Source organism: Silurus aristotelis (assembly GCF_946808225.1).
Source record: "Silurus aristotelis genome assembly, chromosome: 7".
Classification (NCBI taxonomy): domain Eukaryota; kingdom Metazoa; phylum Chordata; class Actinopteri; order Siluriformes; family Siluridae; genus Silurus; species Silurus aristotelis.
Genome location: NC_139580.1, coordinates 12,350,624 through 12,378,173, shown reverse-complemented (window position 1 = coordinate 12,378,173; position 27,550 = coordinate 12,350,624). Strand labels below are relative to the sequence as shown.

Sequence of the window (27,550 nt, the reverse complement as noted above, 5' to 3'; positions counted from 1 at the left end):
CTTCTTAAAGACCTCACACTGATTATGGATCAACTCAATATCAAACAAAGGCTTGACTTAAATATCATTTGAAACAATTACAGATCGTCTAAATTGGACAATAAATATATCAGATTCAAATACCAAGTCACATATTTTGGAGAAAAACCGAACACATTTTAGCTACCAATATTTTAAACTGTTAGATAAAAGCCTTAATTAAAGACCAGCGTCAGTACCACCAAAGTCCACTGGAGGGCACGCACGTTAAATAAACGCCTCATCAACGCTATCTGTTGCATGCTGCTGTGCGCATATGAACAAAAGTATACAAAATAAAGGAAAACAAAAAAAATAATAAAAAATACAGAAAATAATGAATAAGTTAAATTGAATTACAATAAAATTACTTTAAAAATAAAGATTAATGAATGAAATAGAAAATAAATAAATACAGAGATTATATAAAGTATCTAATTCAACAAATAAATTATATATATATATATATATATATATATATATATATATATATATATATATATATATATATATATATAACTACTATATAACTATATATATAACTATAACTACTAAGAAGTAGAAATGAAAAAATAGTAAGGAAAACAATTTTCCATGCTTTCTTTACTTATCTTTTAAAACTTCTTTAGTTTTTATTTGTTTTATTTCTTCTTTTTTTCAGGTATGGACTTCCATAAAACATCACTTTTTAAAATATAAAAAAAGTAAAATTTTCTTACAGTTCTCACAGACCCACGTTTTTTCATAACACCATATGACCACTAGAAGGCAGTGTCTCTGTGGAGATGATGTAACTTCAGTCCACATGCACATACAGTAAATTGTCTGTGAAAGCACAGGCGACCTTTTTATATTATTACAAATATCTCTTAACAATGCATGCAGAATACTTACAACACATACTATGGCAAATACTATGATGTATGGTTGATCGTATTTGATCATTCTGATAAGAGTAAACATTTCAAGAAATTAATCAACAACTGAAAAGCAGCTGGTCCAAGCAAAGTGTTTGTTTTTTATCCAAAGTGCTACGTTTTAAAAGGTATCCAGGAGTATTGAGTGATTGTCTTGAGTAAACCACAACAAATGCCTTACTTCATTCATTACATTAATATTAATAATTCCTCAGTAATTTTTAAGTTGTACTAGGAATGCAGTACACGCTTAGAAAAAAGGTTCCTCTGGGTCTTTTAAGAGTGTAAAGGATAATTCTTATCATCCTAAACAGGCCATGCCTCAAACCATTTTTAAAAGGGAAGCATTGTTGTAGGGTTCCACACAGAACATTTAGGGTTCTGTAAATGGACAGCAGAGGAAATGTTTTCTAAGAGTGTAGGGCCATACAAATACCTTACTAGAGAAAATAAAATTAAGAGGTAGAGAATGTAATAATGATACCAAAGATTCCAAAAGATTTTTAGAAGGATATAAAGGAAATCACATTCTTTACATGTATAACTTTCATATCCGATTGGACATAATCTTTGTGTTCAGTTTCTTAAAAAATGACCTCATTTTGTCCAGCTTCTTATTCTTGTCATTCCTCCTTCTGTGATAAACCTGGTGCCAGCTGTCAGCTTCCTTGTCCCCAGCCCAAGGCCTCCACGCCCCTCCATTCAGACTCGGATCTGCCCTTGGATCCTCAGCAGGGTAGCGCACTGGCACAGCTGTGCGATTATAAAACGCTATCCTGGCCAGCAGCTGCTTTACCACATCAGGCCTCTGTTCAGTCATGTCGTAGCGCTCGTATGGATCTGCTGTGATGTTGAACAGCCATAGTGATTTGCGGGCTTCGGCATGGCGCTCAAGATCCCACCACCCTCCTGGAAAGTTTCCAAGCACCTGTGGTGGTGTCCAGTCTCCATAACCTGGCTCTCCTGTCAGCAGCTTCCAGTCTCCCATTCGTACTGCTGCCTGTACAGCAGTATTCCAGATTCCGTACCCGCCCCGGAGTGAGCCGTGGCGTGAAGTCACATACAGTGGGTCAATGTTGTGGAGGATTTCGAAGCGTGGGGATTCCTTTCCCTCGCTGATTGTTTCCCACATGTCATACCCATCTAGCCCATGCATCTGGGATACATTCCCCCCTGCCAGGCGCATAAGTGTTGGGTACCAATCAGTGATGTGAACCAGTGCCTTACTGACTTTCCTCCGCCGCCGGAGAAGTGGGCTGTGGACAAATCCCACTGCACGTAAGCCACCTTCCCAATATGTCCCTTTCCGGCCCCTAAGTGGCCAGTTACTTCCTCCAAATAAAGGCTGGCCCCCATTATCTGTAGAGAAAATAATCACACTGTTGCGGTAATACCCATATTTCCGGAGCGCATATGTCACATTGTGTACTGCCTCGTCCACGGATGAAACCATGGCTGCATATTTGCGCCGATGAACATTTCCCATGCCACGATAGGGATAGATATACTCCTTAGGACACTGTAAGGGAGTATGAACAGCTTGGAAGGACAAGAAAATAAACAGAGGCTTTCCTAATGGATCGTGCGATGCCAAAATCTTACGCACTCTGCGTGTGTATAGATGTGTTGAGTATTTTCCCCGATATCCCCATGCCACAGTTTCGCCTTCATGAAGATCAAAGCCACACCTCCCTGGACCATCACAGGAGTCGTACGTGTAGTAGTCCACACTGCCTGTAAGTGAGCCAAAGTAGGTGTGAAAGCCCCGACGAGTGGGAAGACAGTCACGCTTGTAGAAGCCCAGATGCCATTTTCCCACCATGTGTGTGGAGTAGCCAGCTTCCTGGAGGCGTTGTGGCAGGGTAACCATGTCAAAAGGCAGACAGTTGGGTTGTCGTGACCTGATGATTGAATGCTGGAGACCTGTATGGATCTGATACCTGATGAGAGAAATAATGAGATGTTTTGAAAGTGAGTTGAATTTGGGTATGTAGGAGTAGATATAGCTATGCAAACTTTCGCTTGCCATCCATGGTCATCAAGTTTCGATTTCCAAAATCCTGTCCATTGTTAAAAGCCTTATATAAATTGTATTGAGAATCGTTGGGGAAATGTCTGACCATCTTCATTGTCTAATTGATCAATCAAATTATTTACAAATCATAACACCAACTGGTACAACTTGTGCTTTATTGAGTGTCTTGTCTCCATCAGGACTTCTTTAAACACTGTAGATGTTCAACAATACTAGGGATAGTTGTCAGGTTATGCATGAATCTATCAGAGCAATTACTAATTCAATAATCTTGAGTAGCTGCGTTATCCAGGTCTGGGTGGCAGAGGACCTGTAGCTTATCCTGGGAACTCTGGTTCATCTATCTGCCAATTTTGCAAAGCTAATATGCCCCAGCATGTTTTTTGGATAGTGAAATGATCTCACAGAACCCAAACAAAACCCACATGAATGCAGGAATGACACAGGCAGTAACCTGAGCTCAAGAACCAAGGACCCCTCTACCTGGCAAGACACCATGGCGCTCTCAGTGCAATTATGGTATAATAGCCAAGAAAATCCTGATGTGGTGATTGAACACTGTATGTATTAATTGAACTATATGCATTATTGACTTTGGCTTTGATTAGTTTTGTAAAAAATCTTCAGGATCATCAGAATAATCATATTCACAATATTCAACAGAATTTCTGAGTTTTCTTTAATCTTGGACATTTGAAAACCTCATTAGTTTAGAAGTGTTGTGAAATGCCTTCATGACTAAACCACACTACTGATGCCTTTAAATTACATCATTATAAGGACACAAAAAAGTCTGAAGCCCTATTTGCCATGACAACCTGTGCAGGTGGCAAACAAAATACACTTGACAACCCCTACACTCTTAAGAAAAAGCGTGCTGAACTGTGTTCCTGGTCACTGGTATCCTCACAGGTATTTGGACCTTTAATGTAAATATGCGTATAGTGTACCTTTATGGATCTCCTTTCAACTGAAAGGTATTTGGTTTAGCCAACATCTTGAATTTATTTTTTTTTTTTACCAGTACAATTATATCCACGTTTCCAAATAAAAGACACAAATTAGATACAAAAAATGTTTCCACTCCAGCAATAAGGGAAGGTATGGTGTGTTTGCTACCCTTTTTATACAAGCAGGTGAGAGGTGACGTAGCAGTCTGGGTTGCAGAATGCAGAAGTTTGCATACCCCATAGAGAAAATGCAAAATTGATTCACAAGAAAAAAAACCAAAAAAGAAGACAAAGCATTTAAAAGGTTTTTAGTATATGTGAAAAACCCAACACACCAAATGCTGATTCTTTGTCTTGATCAGATATATAATTTTTCCCAAGGGTGTGCAAACTTTTGCATTCTGCTGTAGATAATCTCCAGATCTTCATCGTTAGCTTTACCTGCCGGTGAGGAACTGGCTACGAGACGGTGTGCAGATCGGCTGCACGTAGTAATTCTCCAGTTTCACTCCATCCGCCGCCAGTTTATCCAGCGTGGGTGTGCGCATGTCAGGGTTGTGGTAGCCGATATCGTTAAAACCCAGGTCGTCTGTCATGATGAAAATGATGTGCGGTGGTCTGCGGGGGTTCGGTGCCCCGGGATCATTTTCCACCTGGTTCTGGTTCGACCAGTCCCAAGCGAGGAAACCAGCACCGAGCATCATGGAGAGCCCCGCCAGGGCCGCCCCCGCCATGGCACCTCTGCAGTGCGCGCTGTCAGCCTCGAAGTGCACAAGCTCAAGAGACCATTCACTCGTTCATCACAGCCTGGGTAACAAAGGCAAGGTTAAAAACAAGCTGCCATTGCGATTTCCATCTATCACACGAATTGAGGTATACGCTTCAACTTCACATCTGGAGCAGAAAGGCTTGCGTGCGCATGACTCGTCCACCAGGATCCTTAAGTCCTTAAAAACCTCTCGCGTCTCCTTTCCAGTGGTTCAGTGGTCGCTTTAACTCCGCCCGGCAGACTTACATACAGTACATAGGTATAATAAGCTCAGCTGGGCTGCTAACATTTTCTGGGTAAAACCAGTTTGAAATGAAATTGATTTCCAACAGGTACCGCCAGCTGGCACGTATTCTCTCCAGTGGGGTTTTCAGACAAGGGGTAGATGAGGCAAGGCAAGAGTGAACTAAGGGGTTGGAAAAAAGAGTGCATTTGCAAAATGAGCACATAATGACATTAGAGCATTGACTCCATACCTCAATCCCCTACTGAAGTATTGGAATGGCAAAGCTGTGTTTACTTTTGCAACAATGAAGACAATTGAGTTGGAGACCAAAGGATGAATACGAGAATTTAAACTTTAATTTCCTGATATTTACAGTACACCATGATGTGTGAAGCAACTTAGAATATGGCAACTACCGTCTAACAAACAGGAATATGTGAGTGACAGGTGTTTCTTGTGTCTCTTAATAAAAACAAAATGAATAGCTTTAAATACTCTTGGTTAAAAAATGGGTCTTTGTCTATGACTGTGTTTGTTATTAAAAGGGATACACCAATAGAAAATCTCAAAGAGCTGGCCTTGAGAGAAAAGAAAGCAATTTTGAAGCTGATAAAAGAGTCAATGTCAACCAATGCACAAGTATTGGGTAAGACAACAATTTGGTTTGTTCCTGGAAAAAAAATAAAATAAATTCGTCCAAGTTTGACAAGTTGTCCAAGAAAAACAGCAGCAGCTGGAGACAGTATCAATATGGGTGAATGTATCACAATCCATCGTTTGAAGAAATATTTGAGAGCAGAACTATAGAGGCACTACCAGGGTTGATCTGGAACAAAAAAATCGTCCATGGCATTTTGGCCCAGAGCTGCCCACTACATATGATAAAAAAATACTACCCATCTTTGCACGCCCTTGTATATGTGTAACAATTCCTATTCCATAAAAGCAGTAAAGCCATATAATAATATGTAGGAAAGAGTGCGAGTTGGCACATTAAAAACCTCTAAAAAGTGTAATTATTAATACAATAAAGCTACAATCCACACTGATGAATCCTGAAACAAGTTATGAAATCAATCTTGTGTGTGCCTGTGTGTGCCTGTGTGTGTGTGTTTGTGTGTGTGTGTGTGTGAGAGAGAGAGAGAGAGATGATAAATGTATGTATGTTATTATAAATATTATTTAAAATCTGTTATTTTAAATGTTATTTTAAAATAAATGTTTGTTATTTTGACACATTTTGCAGTATCTGTCTGGAGGGCCTGTTTTTTACTCCCTTGTGCCCTCTGACTATTTTGACAGACGCACACTGACGCTGCACACTCGCACAGAGCCCAAAAGGAGAATTGTTTAAAGATGTGATTGGGTCAGCCCAATGTCGATTAACAAAAGAACAATTGGCTGCTGATTAATTGGCTCATGGACCGGTCTGTCTAAAAAAAAAAAAAAGAAATTGCGACGACATTTTTAACAAATACAATACACTGCCGAAAAGATCCAGTACTATCAATTAATTCAACAGAAAAATAATAGGATGATAAAAGTTTTATGGGCTGATCAGACAAAAACAGTATGAGATGTACCAACCCAAAAAGCATGTTGGCCCAGCGGGAAAATTCCCTGTCTGCCAGACGATCAGTCCGCTTCTGGGCCATACTATAAGATGTAAACCAGTCATCAACAGTGGTGAGAATTGTCAGTCCAGAATAAAATTCACAAAAATCACAGAGATAAGTCACAGATAAGTTCTGTAATCAAGATTAAAGGTCAACCTTTATCAAACTAAAGGAAACAGCAATGTGTGGAGAAAGCAAAGATCTGCCCATGATCCAAAACATACAGCTTCATCGTGCAAAAAAACATGACCCAAACAAATTACTTTAACCCAATTGAACAGCATTTCATATCCAAAAGAGGAAGGTTACGCAACCTATTATTAAGATATTAAGTGTTACTTTAAGACAACCTGATACTTTTGCTTACGTAAAATTAGGGTAGTTTACCACCAAAGGTGTCAAGTTGTTTAGAAGTCTTTATAAGGTCCAGAATCTCTTTTTTTATTTTTATAATTTGGACACAAATATTTACAGTATCTGGCAAAAACAAAATAATTGGCACTAACTAAATTATTCACACCTTGGGGCAATTTATCTTCACCTAACTTCTAGCATGTTTTTCAAGGATGGGAGGAAATTCATGCAGACATACGAAGAACATGAATGGATGTACGAGATTTATATGTTACTGTCTGTGGAGATTAAATACATTCCCTCTATTTCTCTGTGGGAGCTAAGTGTGAAAGTTTGGGTGTACATGGTGTCCTGTAACAGAGTGATATCTCATTCTTAGTAAACTGGCAATTTTGTGCCTGGATTAGTAACTACTGAAGATTGAATTAATAAAACGTGTTAGAATTCTGCAGGTGTGAGGTCACACCAGTGGTTTTGCAGCTTATAATGTTTAAGAGATTCTGCAAATAAGTCTGGGGTGGGGAAGAAATTCAACCTTCATTTATGTTTCATTCTTTTGGTTGCAAATGCGTTAGCTATTTAGCTTGTTTTACAGCCTATGGAGCCAAATTAAACTCTCGTTTCAAGATTTCTCATAAACATAAACGACGTAGGAGTGCATACAGCTTTTCTATGAGGTCTTTGTGACAGCTTTAAATTGAAAACAGCAGTCAGAACTTATGGAGTTCATCACTAAACGCTCTTCATGATTCAATAAACACAAACAGGAGGCCTTGTCCCAAAAGCTTGTGTTTTGGGCCTTCGGGGTTTGGAGGGGCATGGGCCCTCACTGAGTCTCAACAGATGCCGTGTTCTGGCACACAAGAGTCCTCTTTCTTGGCTTGTGACTGTTTGTATTGTATGTGAGTGAAGTAAGAACTGAAAAGTCCAGTGCAAGTAGTCACACTATCTTGAAATGCACACAGGTTCCATCACAAATTTGCCAGATAAGATCTCAAGTGCAAAAGAGCGTAAAAGTGTGCTGCAATGTATCAAACCTACATATCAAATGCTGCTGTCCCTAAAGGACATTTAGGCATGACTTGACCTAAAAGACGCATTTGATATACAAAGTGACTGACAAAGAAGGAAATATTTATGGTTAAGTCATGTATTACTGTACAGCTCATTTACCAGCACTATGCTTGTAATGGATTCTGTTTCACTCTGAATAGCAGTTCACATTGAATGAATAATTGTGTATATAAATGAAGCTGCCAGACTTAATAAAAGCACGTTCTATTAAGGTGCATGACTGGAAGAGGCCAGTAAATGGCCACATGGCTTTTTGGAAGCATAAACAGTATTTCATGAATAATTCAGCAACCTTCAGGAATGCATGACAAATTATAAACTATCATTACATTAAAAGAAAAAGGGATACAACTCATTGTGTGTCAGAGATTAAACATAATACATTGTGTATATGTGTGTAATAGTTTGTGTATATGTGTGAGTCCTTGTCTCTAAACAGTCCAGACCTAAATGACCAGAAATGTGCTCAGTCAACTTGATTATGAGACACATAATGCATTAGCATATTAATTCCATGTTCCTTTTTAGTCACTGTTTCTGCAGGTTAAGACGGTCATGAAAACAGGTTAAGATAGGCTTGAAAAAATTCATGAGTCAACAACTATAACCCAGAGCCCAGAACAGCATGTTTACTAATGAGACCTGAATCCACAAAATGTGTTATAATTTCAGACAAAAACTAACCATACTTAAGATAGCTTTATTATGTGTATCTAAATTAAGTAATTTAAATATGTATTTTGCAGAATTTAAGGAGGCAAATGTTGCCGTAATAGACCTTTCACAAAATTTATTTTTGGTTGTTTTGAATTTCTGTGTTACATTCTTTCTCTCACACTATCTAAGTGTGAACACTTAGAACACCTAGTCTTCCCAAGTAAAGAAAGCAGAAGTATAAGCTTAAAGCATTAAATATAAACAGATGTGCAACTAGTAATTTAAATCTGAATATAGCTTGATTATTGAAAAGACATTCTAACAAATCAAAATATGATTATTTAATTACAGTAAATAATATAAAATTGTATTGTTTTTAAGACTTAAGACTTACAAAACTAATCAATAAAGCTCTATCTTACATAAACTGAAGTTGAAACATGGCACAAAGTGAAGCAATTCAGATTACACTCACATGTCTTCAATAAGAGTGATTACCTTTTGGTGGAGTGCCTTTTCCCTGGAAGCATTAGAGCCTCTGCCAATTTTCAATAGGTGAGAGTGAAAATGTAGCACAGAGCTAACCTTCATCCTAAAATACTTTATCAAAATGTAAAGAACCCAAAACATTTCTCTTATATAAGGAAACCATTTATTTGCTTGGAAACTTGCATGTGTTTTGAGAATATTCCAGTTTGGTTTGTAATCAAGGAAATTCACGGTTTATAAATTCTTTCAAAGCAGTCGTTTATGGGTGTGGTGTTTCTGTGTGTGTGTGTGTGTGTGTGTGTGTGTGTGTGTGTGTGTGTGTGTGTGTATATATATATATATATATATATATATATATATATATATATATATATATATATATATATACAGTGAGGAAAATAAGTATTTGAACACCCTGCTATTTTGCAAGTTCTCCCACTTAGAAATCATGGAGGGGTCTGAAATTGTCATCGTAGGTGCATGTCCACTGTGAGAGACATAATCTAAAAAAAAAAAATCCAGAAATCACAATAAATGATTTTTAAACTATTTATTTGTATGATACAGCTGCAAATAAGTATTTGAACACCTGTCTATCAGCTAGAATTCTGACCCTCAAAGACCTGTTAGTCTGCCTTTAAAATGTCCACCTCCACTACATTTATTATCCTAAATTAAATGCACCTGTTTGAGGTCGTTAGCTGCATAAAGACACCTGTCCACCCCATACAATCAGTAAGAATCCAACTACCAACATGGCCAAGACCAAAGAGCTGTCCAAAGACACTAGAGACAAAATTGTACACCTCCACAAGGCTGGAAAGGGCTACGGGGAAATTGCCAAGCAGCTTGGTGAAAAAAGGTCCACCGTTGGAGCAATCATTAGAAAATGGAAGAAGCTAAACATGGCTGTCAATCTCCCACGGACTGGGGCTCCATGCAAGATCTCACCTCGTGGGGTCTCAATGATCCTAAGGAAGGTAAGAAATCAGCCCAGAACTACACGGGAGGAGCTGGTCAATGACCTGAAAAGAGCTGGGACCACCGTTTCCAAGGTTACTGTTGGTAATACACTAAGACGTCATGGTTTGAAATCATGCATGGCACGGAAGGTTCCCCTGCTTAAACCAGCACATGTCCAGGCACGTCTTAAGTTTGCCAATGACCATTTGGATGATCCAGAGGAGTCATGGGAGAAAGTCATGTGGTCAGATGAGACCAAAATAGAACTTTTTGGTCATAATTCCACTAAACGTGTTTGGAGGAAGAAGAATGATGAGTACCATCCCAAGAACACCATCCCTACTGTGAAGCATGGGGGTGGTAGCATCATACTTTGGGGGGGGTTTCTGCACATGGGACAGGGTGACTGCACTGTATTAAGGAGGGGATGACCGGGGCCATGTATTGCGAGATGTTATGGGGAACAACCTCCTTCCCTCAGTTAGATCATTGAAGATGGGTCGAGGCTGGGTCTTCCAACATGACAATGACCCGAAGCACACAGCCAGGATAACCAAGGAGTGGCTCTGTAAGAAGCATATCAAGGTTCTGGCATGGCCTAGCCAGTCTCCAGACCTAAACCCAATAGAGAATCTTTGGAGGGAGCTCAAACTCCGTGTTTCTCAGCGACAGGCCAGAAACCTGACTGATCTAGAGAAGATCTGTGTGGAGGAGTGGGCCAAAATCCCTCCTGCAGTGTGTGCAAACCTGGTGAAAAACTACAGGAAACGTTTGACCTCTGTAATTTCAAACAAAGGCTACTGTACCAAATATTAATATTGACTTTCTCAGGTGTTCAAATACTTATTTGCAGCTGTATCATACAAATAAATAATTAAAAAATCATCCATTCTGATTTCTTGTATTTTTATTTCAGATTATGTCTCTCACAGTGGACATGCACCTACGATGACAATTTCACACCCCTCCATGATTTCTAAGTGGAAGAACTTGCAAAATAGCAGGGTGTTCAAATACTTATTTTCCTCACTGTATATATATATATATATATATATATATATATATATATATATATATATATATATATATATATATATGCGTGCACTTTTTTATGAGATCAACTTTTGTAATGAATAGCAGTTCGAATTAAAAAGCATTCAGTATAATTCAATACACTGTATCACTGTATGTGGCCATTAAGGGATAACTAATTGCCACGCAGATGCTTATTATTGTTAAATAAAACCCTCTAGCATGGGTAATATTGTGTTTCATTCTTAGAAATGTGGTACAAAAAAGGGATTAGGCAAATGTCTTCATTTACAGGTTGGGTACATAAAACTTGTTGAAGTAACTCATTTCAATGTTATGGCTCATTAACACAGTTGCGTAACACATGGTCTTTTGTGTCTTAAATCCAATTTCCTGAGTTAGCAGGGCCTACAGTTACAGAAACAGAGGGCACATGAAAAGGGATAATTAGACGAGGGGCCTGTAAATTTGGAAGCATAGTGTGGGGCAGATGTTGGACTTGGCAAAAGCCGAACTATGTTACTCACTGCTCACTGCATGCTTCTGCTTATTTACATTCTTTTATCAACGCCAGCACAGCGTATAAACGGCCACACCTCTCACTCTGTCTCAAATTATTACAATTTTTCCATCTTATATGTCTAATCAGCAACAGTGTTTAGAGAAAGGGTTATATTTCACATAATGGACAATTTGCACTCTCTGTGAGCATCAGTAGATGAAAGCAGGAGTATGGAAGATTTTTTATTTAGAAAAAAAAGAAAGAAAAAATATTTTACCTTCCTGATTTTATGACCTACATTCCCTCAGTCTAAATGTGTCTGTATGTGTAAACGCGTGCTTATTTATACATTAATTTGCAATGTGTTTTGCTGTATGCGTGCGCCATTTTAGCACATGACACATCAAAGACCAGAGTGAAAGTAGGTTTTGCTAGGTAACCACAGGAAGTGGAACCAGTGAAGGCAGCAGTTGAGCAAAAGAAAACAGGGTTGAAGCATGGGGTCTGTTTAGGGGAGCAAATAAATAGACACGAGAGAGAAGAGGGACAGTTTGGGTGGATAGGTTCCAGATTGATGGCACAGGAAGCAGGTGGTGACAATGAAAAGGGTTTTGCAGATGGAGAATTTTTTTTTTATTATTATTATTATTATCATCATTATTATCATTATTATTAATATTATTATTATTAATATTATTATTATTAATATTATCTTGGGTTGCATGTGGTGAAAGTTTTGCATTAGTTTTTTTTGTCCAGGTCTCTAATAATGAATCATAAATTCTGTTAAATACCAGCATATTTCAGATAAATTTGGTTGCCTCTGCCATGTGGTCATTAATTAACTGGTGATTATTTGCAACCAAATTTTCAAATGATCTAAAATCTGAAATTAATACTTTTCAAGTTTTTAATATTTTATTTTATTTTTTTTACTGCATTTAACAGACACGCGTATCCAGAGCGATTTACAACTGAGCAGTTGGTGAATAAGGGCCTTTCTCAGGGGCCCAACAGTAGTAGAGTCCAATCAACATGTGCATGAACAAATATGAATGCTTTATGTAAATGTATGTTTATTATTAGTGAAACCGTACTGAACATAGAGCATGAAGATTAAATATTTTTTGTAAATCTTTTAAAGTAATTATAGTTTTTGAATTACGTAAATCATTAGGACACCAAACAGAACTTTTGCTATGTTTTCACCGATTGGTTTAATTGCCAGATGTGTGCATCATGGTGAATTTCAGTGCTTGATTTGAGACTCATTAAAACATCATTAAAAAAGATGTTTAGTGATTACAAATAATTTTTTTATTTTTTGCTGAAGGTTTTTTTTTTATGTCTGAGTAAAGAAAGGACATTGTAAATAAATGTGTTGAGTTGAAGGTTTACCTTCAGCTCTTTTATATTTATTTATTTTTGTTTAATAAAAATGATCAAACAGAAATGAAAGCTGCATTAATCGCTCGCTAATAAAATTAGCAGTAATACAGTTGTACAGTGGTGCAGTGGTACAGCTCCAGGGTTGACTGGTTCAACCCTGAGCTTAGTTTCCTCTCAGTATGGATTTCTTCCTGTGTTCATAATGGTTTTTTTTTTGGTTTAACAAGATCCCTGACCTCCCAAAATCATGCTGGTAGGTGGATTGGCAACTTTAAGTTGTCCCCAGGTGTTTGCACATAGTGCCTTGTGATAAACTGGAATACAGACTGTATTCCCACCTCATGCCCAGTGTTCCTGGCATCCACTGTGACGCTTACCGTCACAAAGCAGTTTATGTTCTTATTGCTTATTTTTATGAAGGATGACTATATGTCTGTAGATAAAGAGAGCTTCATAAAAACAAACAAATAAACAAAATAAATACAAACCCGATTCCAAAAAAGTTGGGACACTGTACAAATTGTGAATAAAAAAGGAATGGAATAATTTACAAATCTCATAAACTTATATTTTATTCACAATAGAATATAGATAACATATCAGATGTTGAAAGTGAGACATTTTGAAATGTCATGCCAAATATTGGCTAATTTTGGATTTCATGAGAGCTACACATTCCAAAAAAGTTGGGACAGGTAGCAATAAGAGGCCGGAAAAGTTAAATGTACATATAAGGAACAGCTGGAGGACAGTTGGCAACATGACTGGGTATAAAAAGAGCCTCTCAGAGTGGCAATGTCTCTCAGAAGTCAAGATGGGCAGAGGATCACCAATCCTCAGAAAGGAGTTTCTCAGAGAAAAATTGCAAAGAGTTTGAAGTTATCATCATCTACAGTGCATAATATCATCCAAAGATTCAGAGAATCTGGAACAATCTCTGTGCATAAGGGTCAAGTCCGGAAAACCATACTGGATGCCCGTGATCTTCAGGCCCTTATACGGCACTGCATCACATACAGGAATGCTACTGTAATGGAAATCACAACATGGGCTCAGGAATACTTCCAGAAAACATTTTGTCGTTGCCGGCTAAAACTTGGAAAAAAAGAAGCCATATCTAAACATGATCCAGAAGCGCAGGAGTTTTCTCTGGGCCAAGGCTCATTTAAAATGGACTGTGGCAAAGTGCAAAACTGTTCTGTGGTCAGACGAATCAAAATTTGAAGTTTTTTTTGGAAAACTGGGACGCCATGTCATCCGGACTAAAGAGGATAAGGATAACCCAAGTTGTTATCAGCGCTCAGTTTAGAAGCCTGCATCGCCGATGGTATGGGGTAGCATGAGTGCATGTGGCATGGGCAGCTTATACATCTAGAAAGGCACCATCAATGCTGAGAGGTATATCCAAGTTCTAGAACAACATAAGCTCCCATCCAGATGTTGTCTCTTTCAGGAAGACCTTGCATTTTCCAACATGACAATGCCAGACCACATACTGCATCAATTACAACATCATGGCTGCGTAGAAGAAGGATCCGGGTACTGAAATGGCCATCCTGCAGTCCAGATCTTTTACCCATAGAAAACATTTGGTGCATCATGAAGAGAAAGATGCGACCAAGAAGACCTAAGACAGTTGAACAACTGGAAGCCTGTATTAGACAAAAATGGGACAACATTCCTATTCCTAAACTTCAGCAACTTGTCTCCTCAGTCCCCAGATGTTTGCAGACGGTTATAAAAAGAAGAGAGGATGCCACACAGTGGTAAACATGGCCTTGTCCCAACTTTTTTGAGACGTGTTGCTGCCATGAAATTTAAAATCAACTTATTTTCCCCCTAAAATAATACATTTTACCAGTTTAAACATTTGATATGTCATCTATGTTGTATTCTGAATAAAATATTGACATTTGAAACTTCCACATCATTGCATTCTGTTTTTATTCACAATTTGTACAGTGTCCCAACTTTTTTGGAATCTGGTTTGTGTATGTGTATATATGGGTGGCTGTGCAGAAAGTGTGCAATCAAAGGGTGATTTTGGCTGTTATGACATTTAGAGCAGTAAAGTTTTGAGCATTGAGCCTCAGCGTTTAATCCATGGGGAAACAAAAACATATTTACCAGTGTAACATGATCTATTCAGGCATACTCAGTGCAAACACTACAGGCCAGGCAGCAGTGAAACGCCTGATTCAATACCCAGTCGAATCCTATCATTCTTTAAGTCTAAATGAGTGAATGTTGCTGAAGATGGACAGGTATGAACTTTATAGACAGGTATGAATTATGCACGCACACGCACATGCGCACACACACACACGCGCACACACACACACACACACACACACACACACACACACACACACACACACACACACACACACACACACACACACACACACACACAAACCAAGCTGCATAAAAATAATTAAAGAAAACATTAAAAACAGTTTGAGATTATGTGCCTAACGTGTGAATTTATATCTGCGCTATATTAATGAGGCGAGACTGAACTTGTTTTGCCTCATCTGAACATTTCCTGGTGTTTTGCTTGGAAAAAGGCCTATTTTCTTTCCTAAAACCCTGAATGGAGCTCTTTTACTGCTCTGACCTCCATGGCCATACAGCACCACCCCTTAGGTGATCCATCTGAGCAATCACTGCATCACACTCCCCAGCCCCCCACACATATGTGTATATATACACACACACACACACACACACACACACACACACACACACACACACACACACACACACACACACACACACACACACACACACACTCCAGTACTTTAAACACCACCTATTACCACCTCTCCTCAAACACTATACCAATACCATTACTTACTAATGCCAAACACAACCAAACTGGGCCAACACCACCTATCAAGACCACACACAACCACCTGAAACACACACTGCTGAGAGCAAACACGTACACCATTACCATACCACACCAGCAAGTACACACACCAGCATCTAACCAAAAACCATTCCAGTTTATCACATCTGTGACTGTAAAACATTTTACACAAATGAATATTTGAGCTTATATAAATACCAACTGTAAGAAGTCTATGCTCTTGTGAGCTTAAAGATATTTAACAGCTATAGAACCTACAGAAACCTAATATTACACATAATCTTACAGAAGTCTGCATAATGTACATAAACATATTTCCTGTCCCCTAACACACACACACACACACAAAACAAACTTTAACACTTTTACTTGGAATGGCGAAAAAGCTGAAGTAACATGATCCAAGTGATTGCAAAATAGGACATAATAGCCATGTGCACGCTGCAGAGCACCCAAATATGCAATCTGAACAATAAATACACAGAAATTAAACTGATTTATAATCAGTATTATGGCTGGGCAGAATGGCTGAGATAGAAATGTATCAAAATGAGCATAAAATATGAATTCCTCTTTAGTATTTGCTTTATTGTAGTCAGAGCTGTGGTGTCTGTCCCCAGGGACACTAACCGGGAAGATATATATTTTGAATGGGGTCTGATGCTTGGGGAACAAAGATGTAGAAAGATTAGCAGGTGGAACATTCAGCAACTTCGAATCATGTGTGGAACAAGGGAAATGTTACTTACAGTTTATCTTCACTCATAAATCTATTGAGTCTACTAACAGGTGGTACAGTACCATAAAACACACACTTTTTTCTTAGACTCTCTAATGAGGTTTTATGTGGCTTTTTATGTGTGTGTGTGTGTGTGTCAACTCGACATGTAATTAAGTGTACTTTAATAGGGATATATTCTTAGAAAAAATGGGTTAAATATAAAACTATGCATCTATTACACTAAAACCATAAAACCCCAAAAGAAACCAGTGCAAACCTTTTCCTATAAAGGGCCAAAAATCAAACTTGCTTGAGGACTATGGGCCAAAAATAAATGTTGCATTATACCAAACTTTGTAGTAAAAATGACAGTTGCAATGGTTCCTCTCATTTATGATTTCATAATCTAAAATAAATAAATAAATAAATATTTTCTTCTTCTCATATATGGCATGGCAGGTCAAGTCAATGATGACCAGGGGCTCGCTTTAGCTTGAAAAAAATTCAGTAATTTTAATTCATGGGTGGAAAAGGGAAAATGTTACCCACAGTTTGTTCTGTCTTATTGTCATTGAAGCATGTTTTTGATATTCTGAATAGTGTTTTAACTAAAGTGTGCATCTAATTTTTGTGCATCTAAAAACATTTCCCACATGATTTTTATCGCTATTGTAGATTTCAATCTTTATTCACGTGATGTGATGCTTTTCATTCATATCATCAAGGTTTTAGTTTCTCTTTTGATCCAGTCTCTCTCTCTCTCTCTCTCTCTCTCTCTCTCTCTCTCTCTCTCACACACACACACACACACACACACACACACACTCAAGAAACTACATTTCCCACAATGCAAGATCAGAGCTCTACGTACGCCGACAAATGACGTCACTAGGTCGAAGGTGAAATCCAGCATGGTGATGCTAGGGGAAAGCTAACAGAAGCATGCGAATGCGTCAAAGTTAATGAAATTTGTATTTTTGTTTGATTCTTTTGGGAAACATGACGTCAAAAGACAACAGCTCTTCGGAGCATGCGCTAATCAGTTTGATTTATCGTCATTTAAAGGAGAATGGATACAAGAAAGCTGCCAGCGCGCTCAAAAAACATGATCCTCAGGTCACTCACGTTTACTTTCTGTGTCTCTTTATGTCAGTAAATGTAAGAAACGCGTTAATTTTCGTATTACTTCGAATGTTGCAGGCGTCTGTGCATCACACTTGGGCATAGTGTTGCATTAAACCTAACAGGCGACAGGAGACCTTACACACATTTACGCGCGCGCTCGTGTGTGTGTGTGTGTGTGTGTGTGTCTGTGTGTGTGTATCCGTATCCGTGTATCCGCTCAGACGGATCTCCCTGTTTGTCAGGTCTCATCATGTAGTTCACAGTTCATTAGACATGTGGTCCAGCTCGTCCTGAAAATCTAAATTGTTCCCTGCTCTAATGCATCTACTTTAACTACTCAGTTAATGAACAAACCCTGTCCTGATGTTGAGTGGGTGTGTTGTGTCCGGGTCAGGGCTGGGTCCTCTTCCGGGTTGGGCCGGGGTCAGGGCTAGGTCCTTTTCCGGGTTGGGCCCGGTTCAGGGCTGGGTCCTGGTCCGGTTCAGGGCTGGGTCCAGGCACGGGTCAGGGTTGGGTCCAGGTCAGGGTTGGGTCCCTGTGATGTAACCTGTGTTTTAAGTTAGTGTTATGTACATATAGCTATAACTAAACTAACTCCAACTTCATTTACTGTCATAGATTACAACTTGACGTTCTTCTCATTTATTATAAAATACAGACAGAGCACTTAAGTAGGTAGACTTAATTTTTTTGCTGTAATGATGATATATACTTTGTATGTTGTAGACTAGTTGTATAATGTATTCTTATACAATGTAAACTTTAATATTGTGCTTGCCAACATCTGGCCAGATTAATTGACAATTAGGGCTCTGGCTTATTTACAGTACACTTGATACTGCACACTTCCTGGCAAATAAATGAGCAGGTGCAAAAGTACAATAGAAAGGTATATTATTTCATCAGCAAGGCTTTAAGTGAATGTGTGCATTTACATACTTGTTAAAACCAAAACTGTAGTCTTTGCATGATGTTTAGAGTAATTTAGAGCTATAACCACTGAAGCGCTGCTGCCCACTGCTGCCCAGATGATGCCCATTGCTGCTCAGCTGCCACCCATCTGCTCGAAAAAGTTTATTTCACCCTGATGACACTCTGTCAACTTAAACAGAGCAGTGTGTTATAAATAAAAGGTTATTCATGTTTAACTCATGTGTTATGCCCTGCCACCAAGTGGTTGAGGCATTGTGTTTTTGTGTTGTCTGTACAGCTGCCCATCCAAGTCAATCATTGGTGCAAAATCTTAACATTGATTGGTTAAATGTATGTAGGTCTTGTATGGAGTGATGAAAGCAACCATCGGATGATGATGATATATTTGTAATCGATCCATAAATAGTCACAGTTGCATCAAGGTCAATTATCTGAAATTTTTTCTAGTACTTTTCTTCAAAGATAAAGCCTATTCGGAATCTTTTTCTTCTTCTTCTTCTTTCGGCTGCTCCCATTAGGGGTCGCCACAGCGGATCATCCTTCTCCATACCCCTCTGTTCTCTACATCTGCCTCTTTTAACCCATTCTGATTTGTGATTGGCATAATTGATTTGGCACATGTTATACGCTGGATGGCCTTCCTAACACAACCCTTCCGATTTATCCGGGCTTGGGACCAGCACTAAGAGTGCACTGGCTTGTGCAGCCCTAATGGCTGGATTAATTTTTTGCATGAATAAATGGGAAAAAAAAAGTGCTAGACTTGTGGATGGAGACATCCAAGGTTTATACTGTTGGAATCTAATTAGGGTTTCAGTATAAAGTCTACTAGAAAAAACTAAAATAATCAGTTTGTTTGTAACGTCATTGTAATTAGGGATAGAAGTGAATATGGAAAATACAAGGTGTTTGAAAATTTAGGAGTAAATGAGAGTATTTTATATTTTAAATGATAAAAGTAAACGTATACCTAAGTATACCTTTTATATTTAATTTTGTACTTAAAATACATTTACATGTATTCCTTACAGTCTAAGCATTTTCCCTGCCACTGTATCATGTTTATGTACATTGTATATGTGACATATTCAGCTTGTCCTAATTGTTGATATAAGCAAATATGACTATTTCCATTTGTTACACAATATTTTGAGGAAAACTTTTTGGAAAAACCAACACATTTTGATCTGTTTTAAAAAAAAGATAACTGATTTAATGAATAAAACTGATTTTGGTACCTTTGTCTCTTTTTCCTAACATCGTAGGTAAAAACTATGACCGTGAAAGTGTCACTCGGTGATATATTCGAGAAATGGACGAGGTAAGAGACTGTTTGAATACAGTCAGTCTTGACACAGTGCATATGAATGGGTATTGAAATCCAGTGCAGTGCTTATGTTATGAAATGAATAACATTTTTATCTCTTGCAGTGAGAAAAGGGAGAGTGACAAACACAATTATTTGTGTACAAGTTCAGGTATGAACATTAACATTTAAATGCATTTATTTACCACACCGTTTAATTATAAACAGCTAACGAGATGGAGTTCAACAAAAAGCAGCTGTAGGATGAACAGAGAGATCTTTACCTCATCTATGTAGTTCTCCACACTAAGCTCTATATATTAAGGAACACTCTGTATTTGACAGGTGTAATAATAAAGCATATTGTTCTCAACTGTATAACACAGTAGGCTATTCTATCAAGTAGTTTCTTCTTTAACCTCTTTAATCTTCCTCTTGCCTCTAATATTTAAGAGATTCCAGTCTGACCACAGTGGCCAGTTACCATATAGGACTATATGGCTCAGGTCTGCTTTGAAAAAGGTGGATATTTGTGTCCATATAATCCTGTAAAAAGATCTGTGTAGAAATAAAGCATACAATTAGTTTTGTACCACTTCATCCTGGTAATGTAAACCTAGCCAGAAGAAACATCTGGAACCTGAAAATGTAATGCTACAAACATCATCAAATCGTCTTTGGAATTTTTGGAGGACAACAATAAAATATTTAACGCAAATCCCTTCCACCTGGGTTGAGGTTCAGCAGCACTGTCAAACTGTTCATGAACTCAAAAGCAGGAACAGGCTCGAAGCACCTTTCTTTACGGCCTTATTTTTTCCTGACATACACAGCCCTTCACAAAGTCAGGCCTGAAGACCAGCATCTTTGCTTCAGGATATAGATGCTGCTTATGGATAGAGAGATAAAATTAACACAGTGTAACAATGTCAAATTGCTTATTCTGTCTTACGTGTGCCTTAAAAGAGTGTTTGTATGTATGTGTGTGTGTATATATATATATTATATATATAGGTGCATGTCCACTGTGAGAGACATAATCTAAAAAAAAAAAAAATCCAAAAAACACAATGTATGTATTTTTTAACTATTTATTTGTATGATACAGCTGCAAATAAGTATTCGAACACCTGAGAAAGTTAATGTTAATATTTGGTACAGTAGCCTTTGTTTGCAATTACAGAGGTCAAACGTTTCCTGTAGTTTTTCACCAGGTTTGCACACACTGCAGGAGGGATTTTGGCCCACTCCTCCACACAGATCTTCTCTAGATCAGTCAGGGTTCTGGCCTGTCGCTGAGAAACACGGAGTTTGAGCTCCCTCCAAAGATTCTCTATTGGGTTTAGGTCTGAAGACTGGCTAGGCCACGCCAGAACCTTGATATGCTTCTTACAGAGCTACTCCTTGGTTATCCTGGCTGTGTGCTTCGGGTCATTGTCATGTTGGAAGACCCAGCCTCGACCCATCTTCAATGCTCTAACTGAGGGAAGGAGGTTGTTCCTCAAAATCTCGCAATACATGGCCCAGGTCATCCTCTCCTTAATACAGTGCAGTCGCCCTGTCCCATGTGCAGAAAAACACCCCCAAAGCATGATGCTACCACTCCCATGCTTCACAGTAGGGATGGTGTTCTTGGGATGGTACTCATCATTCTTCTTCCTCCAAACACGTTTAGTGGAATTATGACCCAAAAGTTCTATTTTGGTCTCATCTGACCACATGACTTTCTCCCATGACTCCTCTGGATCATCCAAATGGTCATTGGCAAACTTAAGACGTGCCTGGACATGTGCTGGTTTAAGCAGGGGAACCTTCCGTGCCATGCATGATTTCAAACCATGACGTCTTAGTGTATTACCAACAGTAACCTTGGAAACGGTGGTCCCAGCTCTTTTCAGGTCATTGACCAGCTCCTCCCGTGTAGTTCTGGGCTGATTTCTCACCTTCCTTAGGATCATTGAGACCCCAAGAGTTGAGATCTTGCATGGAGCCCCAGTCCGAGAGCGATTGACAGTCATGTTTAGCTTCTTCTATTTTCTAATGATTGCTCCAACAGTGGACCTTTTTTCACCAAGCTGCTTGGCAATTTCCCCGTAGCCCTTACCAGCCTTGTGGAGGTGTACAATTTTGTCTCTAGTGTCTTTGGACAGCTCTTTGGTCTTGGCCATGTTAGTAGTTGGATTCTTAATGATTGTATGGGGTGGACAGGTGTCTTTATGCAGCTAACGACCTCAATGGAGCTGGACCTCAATTATCCTAAATTAGATGCACCTGTTTGAGGTCGTTAGCTGCATAAAGACACAAAGGTGTAGGTTGGGTGTAATTAAGTTTATTATCAGAATTAGGTAATCTTATAGTTTATTCAGCCTGGCAAACCACATTGGCGAGTAAGAATAAACCTTCATCAAATGGAAAAAAATAGAAGGCTCACATAATACAAACTGAAATTATTAGTGGTGTTTTAATCTGCTCAGCATGACCTTTAATTTCTTTTTGATGTTTTTTTTTTTTTTTTTACTTTTGGTTTTCCTTTTTTAATTTTACCATCACCTCCTTGTTTGTATTGTATCTCTTGTTTTCGTTTCCATCAAGTAGGAAAGTACCACTGTGTAAGATTTATTATCATTGTTTGTTTGATATTGTGCTAAACTGAAACCAACAAAAGGGAATTAATCATAATAAGATCCCATTTCCCAGTGACCTTTCTTTTATTATTTGTACTTTTACCGTCATAACAAGAAATGCATCCCTCCTTTTTTTTTTTTTTTTTTTTTTTTTTTTATTTAATTTTTTTTTTTATGCAGTGCCTAAACCAGCTGCAAATGCAACACATCACACCAGCTCTGATAAGAAGGTGAAATCCCAGGTATGTCAGCTATACCAATAATTATGGGACGCCCAGTTTTGTACATCGATACAGAATTCACAACTTTACTCTGACTTCATTTTAGACACAAACTGCAGCAAGAACAACAGAACAAATCTCTACAGGTTCAAGAACAGAAGAAGATTCTGACTCAGACTCCAGTTTGGATGTTGAGAAATGGAAGAGACTGGCTTTACAGCTATCAGGTTAGAAAGAGAAAAGAAGCCATATTATAGAGTGTTTGCTTGATAGTGTAGTTTTGTGTTCTTTTGAATGTACACTTTCTAGACACTTAATAAGGAACACTTATTCATGCAATAATTCAAACCATCTATCATTAGCCAGCAGTTCACGTCAGACATCAAACTGGGGGAAAAAATGGGATGCAGAAACATGAGTAACATAGTGCTAGTGTTGCACACGGTTGCAACACTAGCACTATGTTTTATGATTCGGTCCATGCTGTCATCAATTTATCAAGCACACCTGGCAAGTATATAATATGTAGTGCCCTTTGTTGCCATGCGGTGTGCCAGCACACCTTTCCCCTGGACAGGGACCACTACAGCTGAGAGCAATACCAGTACAGAGCATCTCAATTTGCTCGCACATAAAATTAGTTTTCCATATTGAAAATACTTAAAATGGCATTAATCCGTTCCAACCCTCAAAATGACACCCCGTTTTTATGTTTCATGTTATTAAATTAGGAAAATACATTTCTAAATAACAAATCTTGTATAAAAACATAATAGAAAGAGTATGTGAAGATATAATAAGGTTTTATTCAGTGTATTTTCCTTGGAAATGAGACGATGTGAGCTAACGAAAACGCCGGTGAAGGGGGGCGGAGGGGGGTGGTAGAGTCGATAAGCGGAAAACTCGTTTTTTTACTATCACTCCTGTACACTACGTATCCCTAAACTTTAAATTTTTTACTTTTTCTTCTTTGCTTATTTTAATTTTCGTCACAATCTTCGCTTTCTGGCTTCGCTTCGCCATCTAGCAGCGGCGTCTCGAGCTTGTACCTCAATTTTTTGCTCGCATAACAAAGCAAAAAATCGACCGAGTGACCGCTCGTACCTCGGAAAACTCGTACATTAATGCACTCGTAGGTCAAGGTACCACTGTATTAGATCATCCTCAGCACAGAAATGACACTAGTAGTGTATTAGGACATGTGTGGGGCCAGTACAAGTGTAACAGGATCATGTATGTACTGTTGCTACGGTTTCATTCATTTCGAATGTACACCAATTAATCGAGGCAGTGCAGTGATGGTCTTTTACATTGATAGATGAAGTAGAGGACAGGTCAACAAAATACAACAGTCAGCAATTACTTTTTATGTGCAACTATATGGTAGATTTACTTTGTGCTAAATACAATTGCTGCAGAACAAAGCCTATAAATATTGTCATATTGTCTGTCTCCTTGCTGCTTATCCTATGTGCAGCACCATGATAGTAAAATAATTTTTCATTTCTTAATTATTTTTCATCTGTCTGTGATGAGAGGTAATATAGTAATGCCTACACTATATGACAGAAGATTTGGTTAGTCAACTGAGCAATTCTATCACTTTAATGGACAGATGTATACTTGCATATGCTCATATTTTATTTTATTGTAGATTTTATTTTTTGTTGCCAGATTCTGATATTGCAAAGATGGATATTATTCCGAAGGTCAGTACATCTACTGCCAAGGCTCGGAAGAAGCGAACGCCAGCACAACCTAAAAAAAAACAAGACCAAACAATAGAAAATGGCAAACCTTCACCCAACAAATCAAAAGCTAAAAGCTCCTCCAAAAAATCTGACAAGATTAAAACTCCTTTAAAGCCACCAGCTTCAAGCATTTGTGAATCTGACAATGTTAAAACTCCTCCTAATAAAGCCATCGTTGCAGAACATAATGTGACGAGTCCTCAAAGTAAAATGGTTACCAGTCTTTCTGATCAGGTTGCAACCCCTAAGACAGATGTAAGTGATGCACTTTCAGAGTTTAACAAAATTAAGATTAAACGCAAGAAATCGCTTAGTCTCTCTGAATCGGATAGCAACAAAACTCCAAGTAAAACAGCTAAAAGTGAGAAAACAGAAGATTTCTCAGAACCTAAACTAACTGATGGTCTACATAAGAAAAAGAAATCAAAGGCAGATGTTAAAGTTACAATACCTGAAAGTTTAGAAACAACTTCCAGTTCTACATATCTGGGGGTTTCTATGCAAAAATCTGAGTGTGGTCTAGATTCAGTTGAACTGTCTGAATCAAACAGTTCGGAATGTGTCTCACTTTCAGCTGAAACCCCCACTCAGAAATCTAAATCTAAGAAATCCAAGAAATCTAAAGAACCTGGAGATATGGCCATGCCTTCTGAAGAAGGCCAGATCAAGGGTAACAATGAAACATTTCAGAAATCATCTAAGAAAGCGAAGAAAATCTTATTTGAGGCAATTGGGACTGAAAAGCCATCTAAGAAAATAGAAATTCAAGTTGCTACCAGCATCTTAGAACCACTCAGTTCAGAGACGCCATCCAAAAAGTCTAAAACCAAGAAAGGTTTAGAAGCTAATCATCTTGATTCTCAATCCAAAAAGGATGTTGCAGATGTAACGGAAGTCGAGGCCTCAAGAAACAGCTCTTCAAAACCAGATCATGTCAAAAACCTTTCAAAAAAGAGTAAAAGAAAGAGAACTGACAGCTCTGGAGAAAAAGAGACTCCAGAATGGGACAATTCAGAAGTGGCCAATAATCTCGGAAAAAGTTCTGAAGGTCAATGCGAAGAAAGTGTTTCAGCAGTGGAGGAGAATGAAAATCCAGAGCCAAGGAAGAAAAAGAAAAAGAAAAAAGATAAGGAGAAGCAGAAAATTGAGAGTGATGAAAACGCTGAAGATGTTCCACCAACACCACCAGCGGAGGATTTTCCAGATCCCCTGCCGAGCATTCAGAAGAAACATAGTAAGACTTATTTTCAAGTTACTCACTAAAAATTTGTTTGTTGCAAATGACTTCATAATTGGACAATTGTCCTTTATTAAATACCTCTGGGTATGCTTCATGATGTGCAGAGAAGAAAAAACATAAACACAGAGACGAGGAAACGCCAGCCATGCTCACTCCTGCCTCTGAAGAAGACACTCCAAAAAAGGTAAGACATACATGAGTGAAGAATCTCATGAAGTGGAGTGATTTTTTTTAATTTTTCATGTTTTCAAAACATCCCAGTAAGTGTTAAAATATTTCTGTTAAACTGAACAGTATTTTAACCTTTTTTACGAGACTGTGCAGTGTGTGTGCGTGCGTGTGCGTGCGTGTGTGTGCGTGTGCGTGCGTGCGTGCGTGCGTGTGTGTGTGTTTAAATCCGTGGTTATATAACTCTAGCAGTAAAAGTAGACATTTATCTAGAGGTCAGCCTGTGATGAGAAGTAATGACCCAGTTATAATGTATTATACAAGTACAGTATAAGTCTGCATGAGCGGTTTGATGGTTAAATGTGTGCGGTGCTGCAGTTTGTGTTGCTCAGGGTGAAATGGTGAGCATCACATGCATGGAGTTGAATGAAAATGCTGAGAGATTTTAAACACAGAGTTACTATTATTTTCTGTCACTTAATTGCAAACTATACATGTTTTACATTAGGCAGACTGTAGGCAGGCATTTGGAATGTAATTTAAAGGTGGATGATCTTTATTGTGTTAACATTAGGCACTAGAATAAAAAACCCACTTTGGATGATGATAGTTATGTATAATAAGCCTTTTTTTTTAAAATATGCAAAAAAAATTTTTTTCATGTTTTATCCTGATTTGGGCTTCAATAATGAGAACATTATTACATTTTTTTTTTATTCAGAAAAAGAAATCTTCAAAGAAGAAGGAACAATCTGATGTGTAAGATAATAGGGACTAAAAGCAAGACCTGATCTATCCTGGGAAGAAGATAGACACAAATAATAATAAGAAATATTTTAAATGCCATCCTTCATTCGTTTATGATGTTATTGTTTCATGTATCTCAAATGTAATGTTTTAAATGCCGATTTTAAAAAAATGCTTTTTTTATTATATGATTGCTATAATACATAGAAGACTTATCATTAAAACATTCAAGTATTTCTTTAATGATGATGAGTTAGACACTGTTATACACATGATCTGTAATTCTCCTAAATTTTTTTTATAAATATAATTTGGTACTCGTGTTGTTGTGTGATCTGATTTGTGCTGATTTCAGAGAAATAATCCCAAAGGTTTATATTTTAGGGCTTGAAATGAACAGTCATTGTAAAGTTTTGTTTGTCAAACCAAAAAAAAAAACGACCGAAACAAAAAAGTTCTCTATTTGAGTTTTCCATCAGTGTGAATCTCTTTTTAAGAGTATTTGTGGTAGCAGTTTGCATGCTTTAAAATGCATTAACAATCATGTTACACTTGATGTGGAACATCATTTCCTGTTATCACTTTGTTATAGTAGCTACAGTCATTCATTGTTTTACCAGTTTCTTTTTTTCTTTTCTCTCTCTTTATTTAAATTATTAATTAATACAGTGTGCAGCTTGTCAGGTTACCAAGACATCAATAGGCATAAACTCTCTGTCCTTATACCTTTTCTGTGGAGGAAACCTTAGTGGCTTACAAAATACTAACACTGGAGACTCCTTCCATAAATATAAAAAAAAAAATCACAGAATTCTTCACCAAATCAACATGAAGAAATGTAATATTTTATA

The 27,550-nt window shown here is 37.9% G+C and overlaps 2 protein-coding genes across 5 annotated transcripts; one reads left to right on the top strand and one right to left on the bottom strand.

The window, feature by feature from the left end:
• Window positions 1–630: 630 nt before the first annotated feature.
• Window positions 631–18,140, bottom strand: arsia (arylsulfatase family, member Ia). 3 transcript variants are annotated; one of them, XM_083547260.1, is made up of 3 exons: window positions 18,064–18,140; window positions 4,362–4,727; window positions 631–2,875 (listed from the first exon to the last, which is right to left on the bottom strand). In XM_083547260.1, exons 2-3 carry the CDS (start codon window positions 4,652–4,654, stop codon window positions 1,483–1,485), a joined length of 1,686 nt encoding a protein of 561 aa, XP_083403386.1. In that variant the 5' UTR covers window positions 4,655–4,727; window positions 18,064–18,140; the 3' UTR covers window positions 631–1,482. The 3 variants fall into 3 exon arrangements, with proteins under 3 accessions (XP_083403386.1, XP_083403388.1, XP_083403387.1); XM_083547262.1 differs by lacking the exon at window positions 18,064–18,140 and adding an exon at window positions 17,456–17,511; XM_083547261.1 differs by lacking the exon at window positions 18,064–18,140 and adding an exon at window positions 9,115–9,296.
• tcof1 (treacle ribosome biogenesis factor 1) lies at window positions 17,442–27,016 on the top strand. 2 transcript variants are annotated; one of them, XM_083547258.1, is made up of 8 exons: window positions 17,442–17,700; window positions 19,908–19,963; window positions 20,074–20,120; window positions 22,753–22,814; window positions 22,900–23,020; window positions 24,468–25,778; window positions 25,889–25,968; window positions 26,674–27,016. In XM_083547258.1, exons 1-8 carry the CDS (start codon window positions 17,584–17,586, stop codon window positions 26,713–26,715), a joined length of 1,836 nt encoding a protein of 611 aa, XP_083403384.1. In that variant the 5' UTR covers window positions 17,442–17,583; the 3' UTR covers window positions 26,716–27,016. The 2 variants fall into 2 exon arrangements, with proteins under 2 accessions (XP_083403384.1, XP_083403385.1); XM_083547259.1 differs by lacking the exon at window positions 17,442–17,700 and adding an exon at window positions 18,278–18,380.
• Window positions 27,017–27,550: the final 534 nt, after the last annotated feature.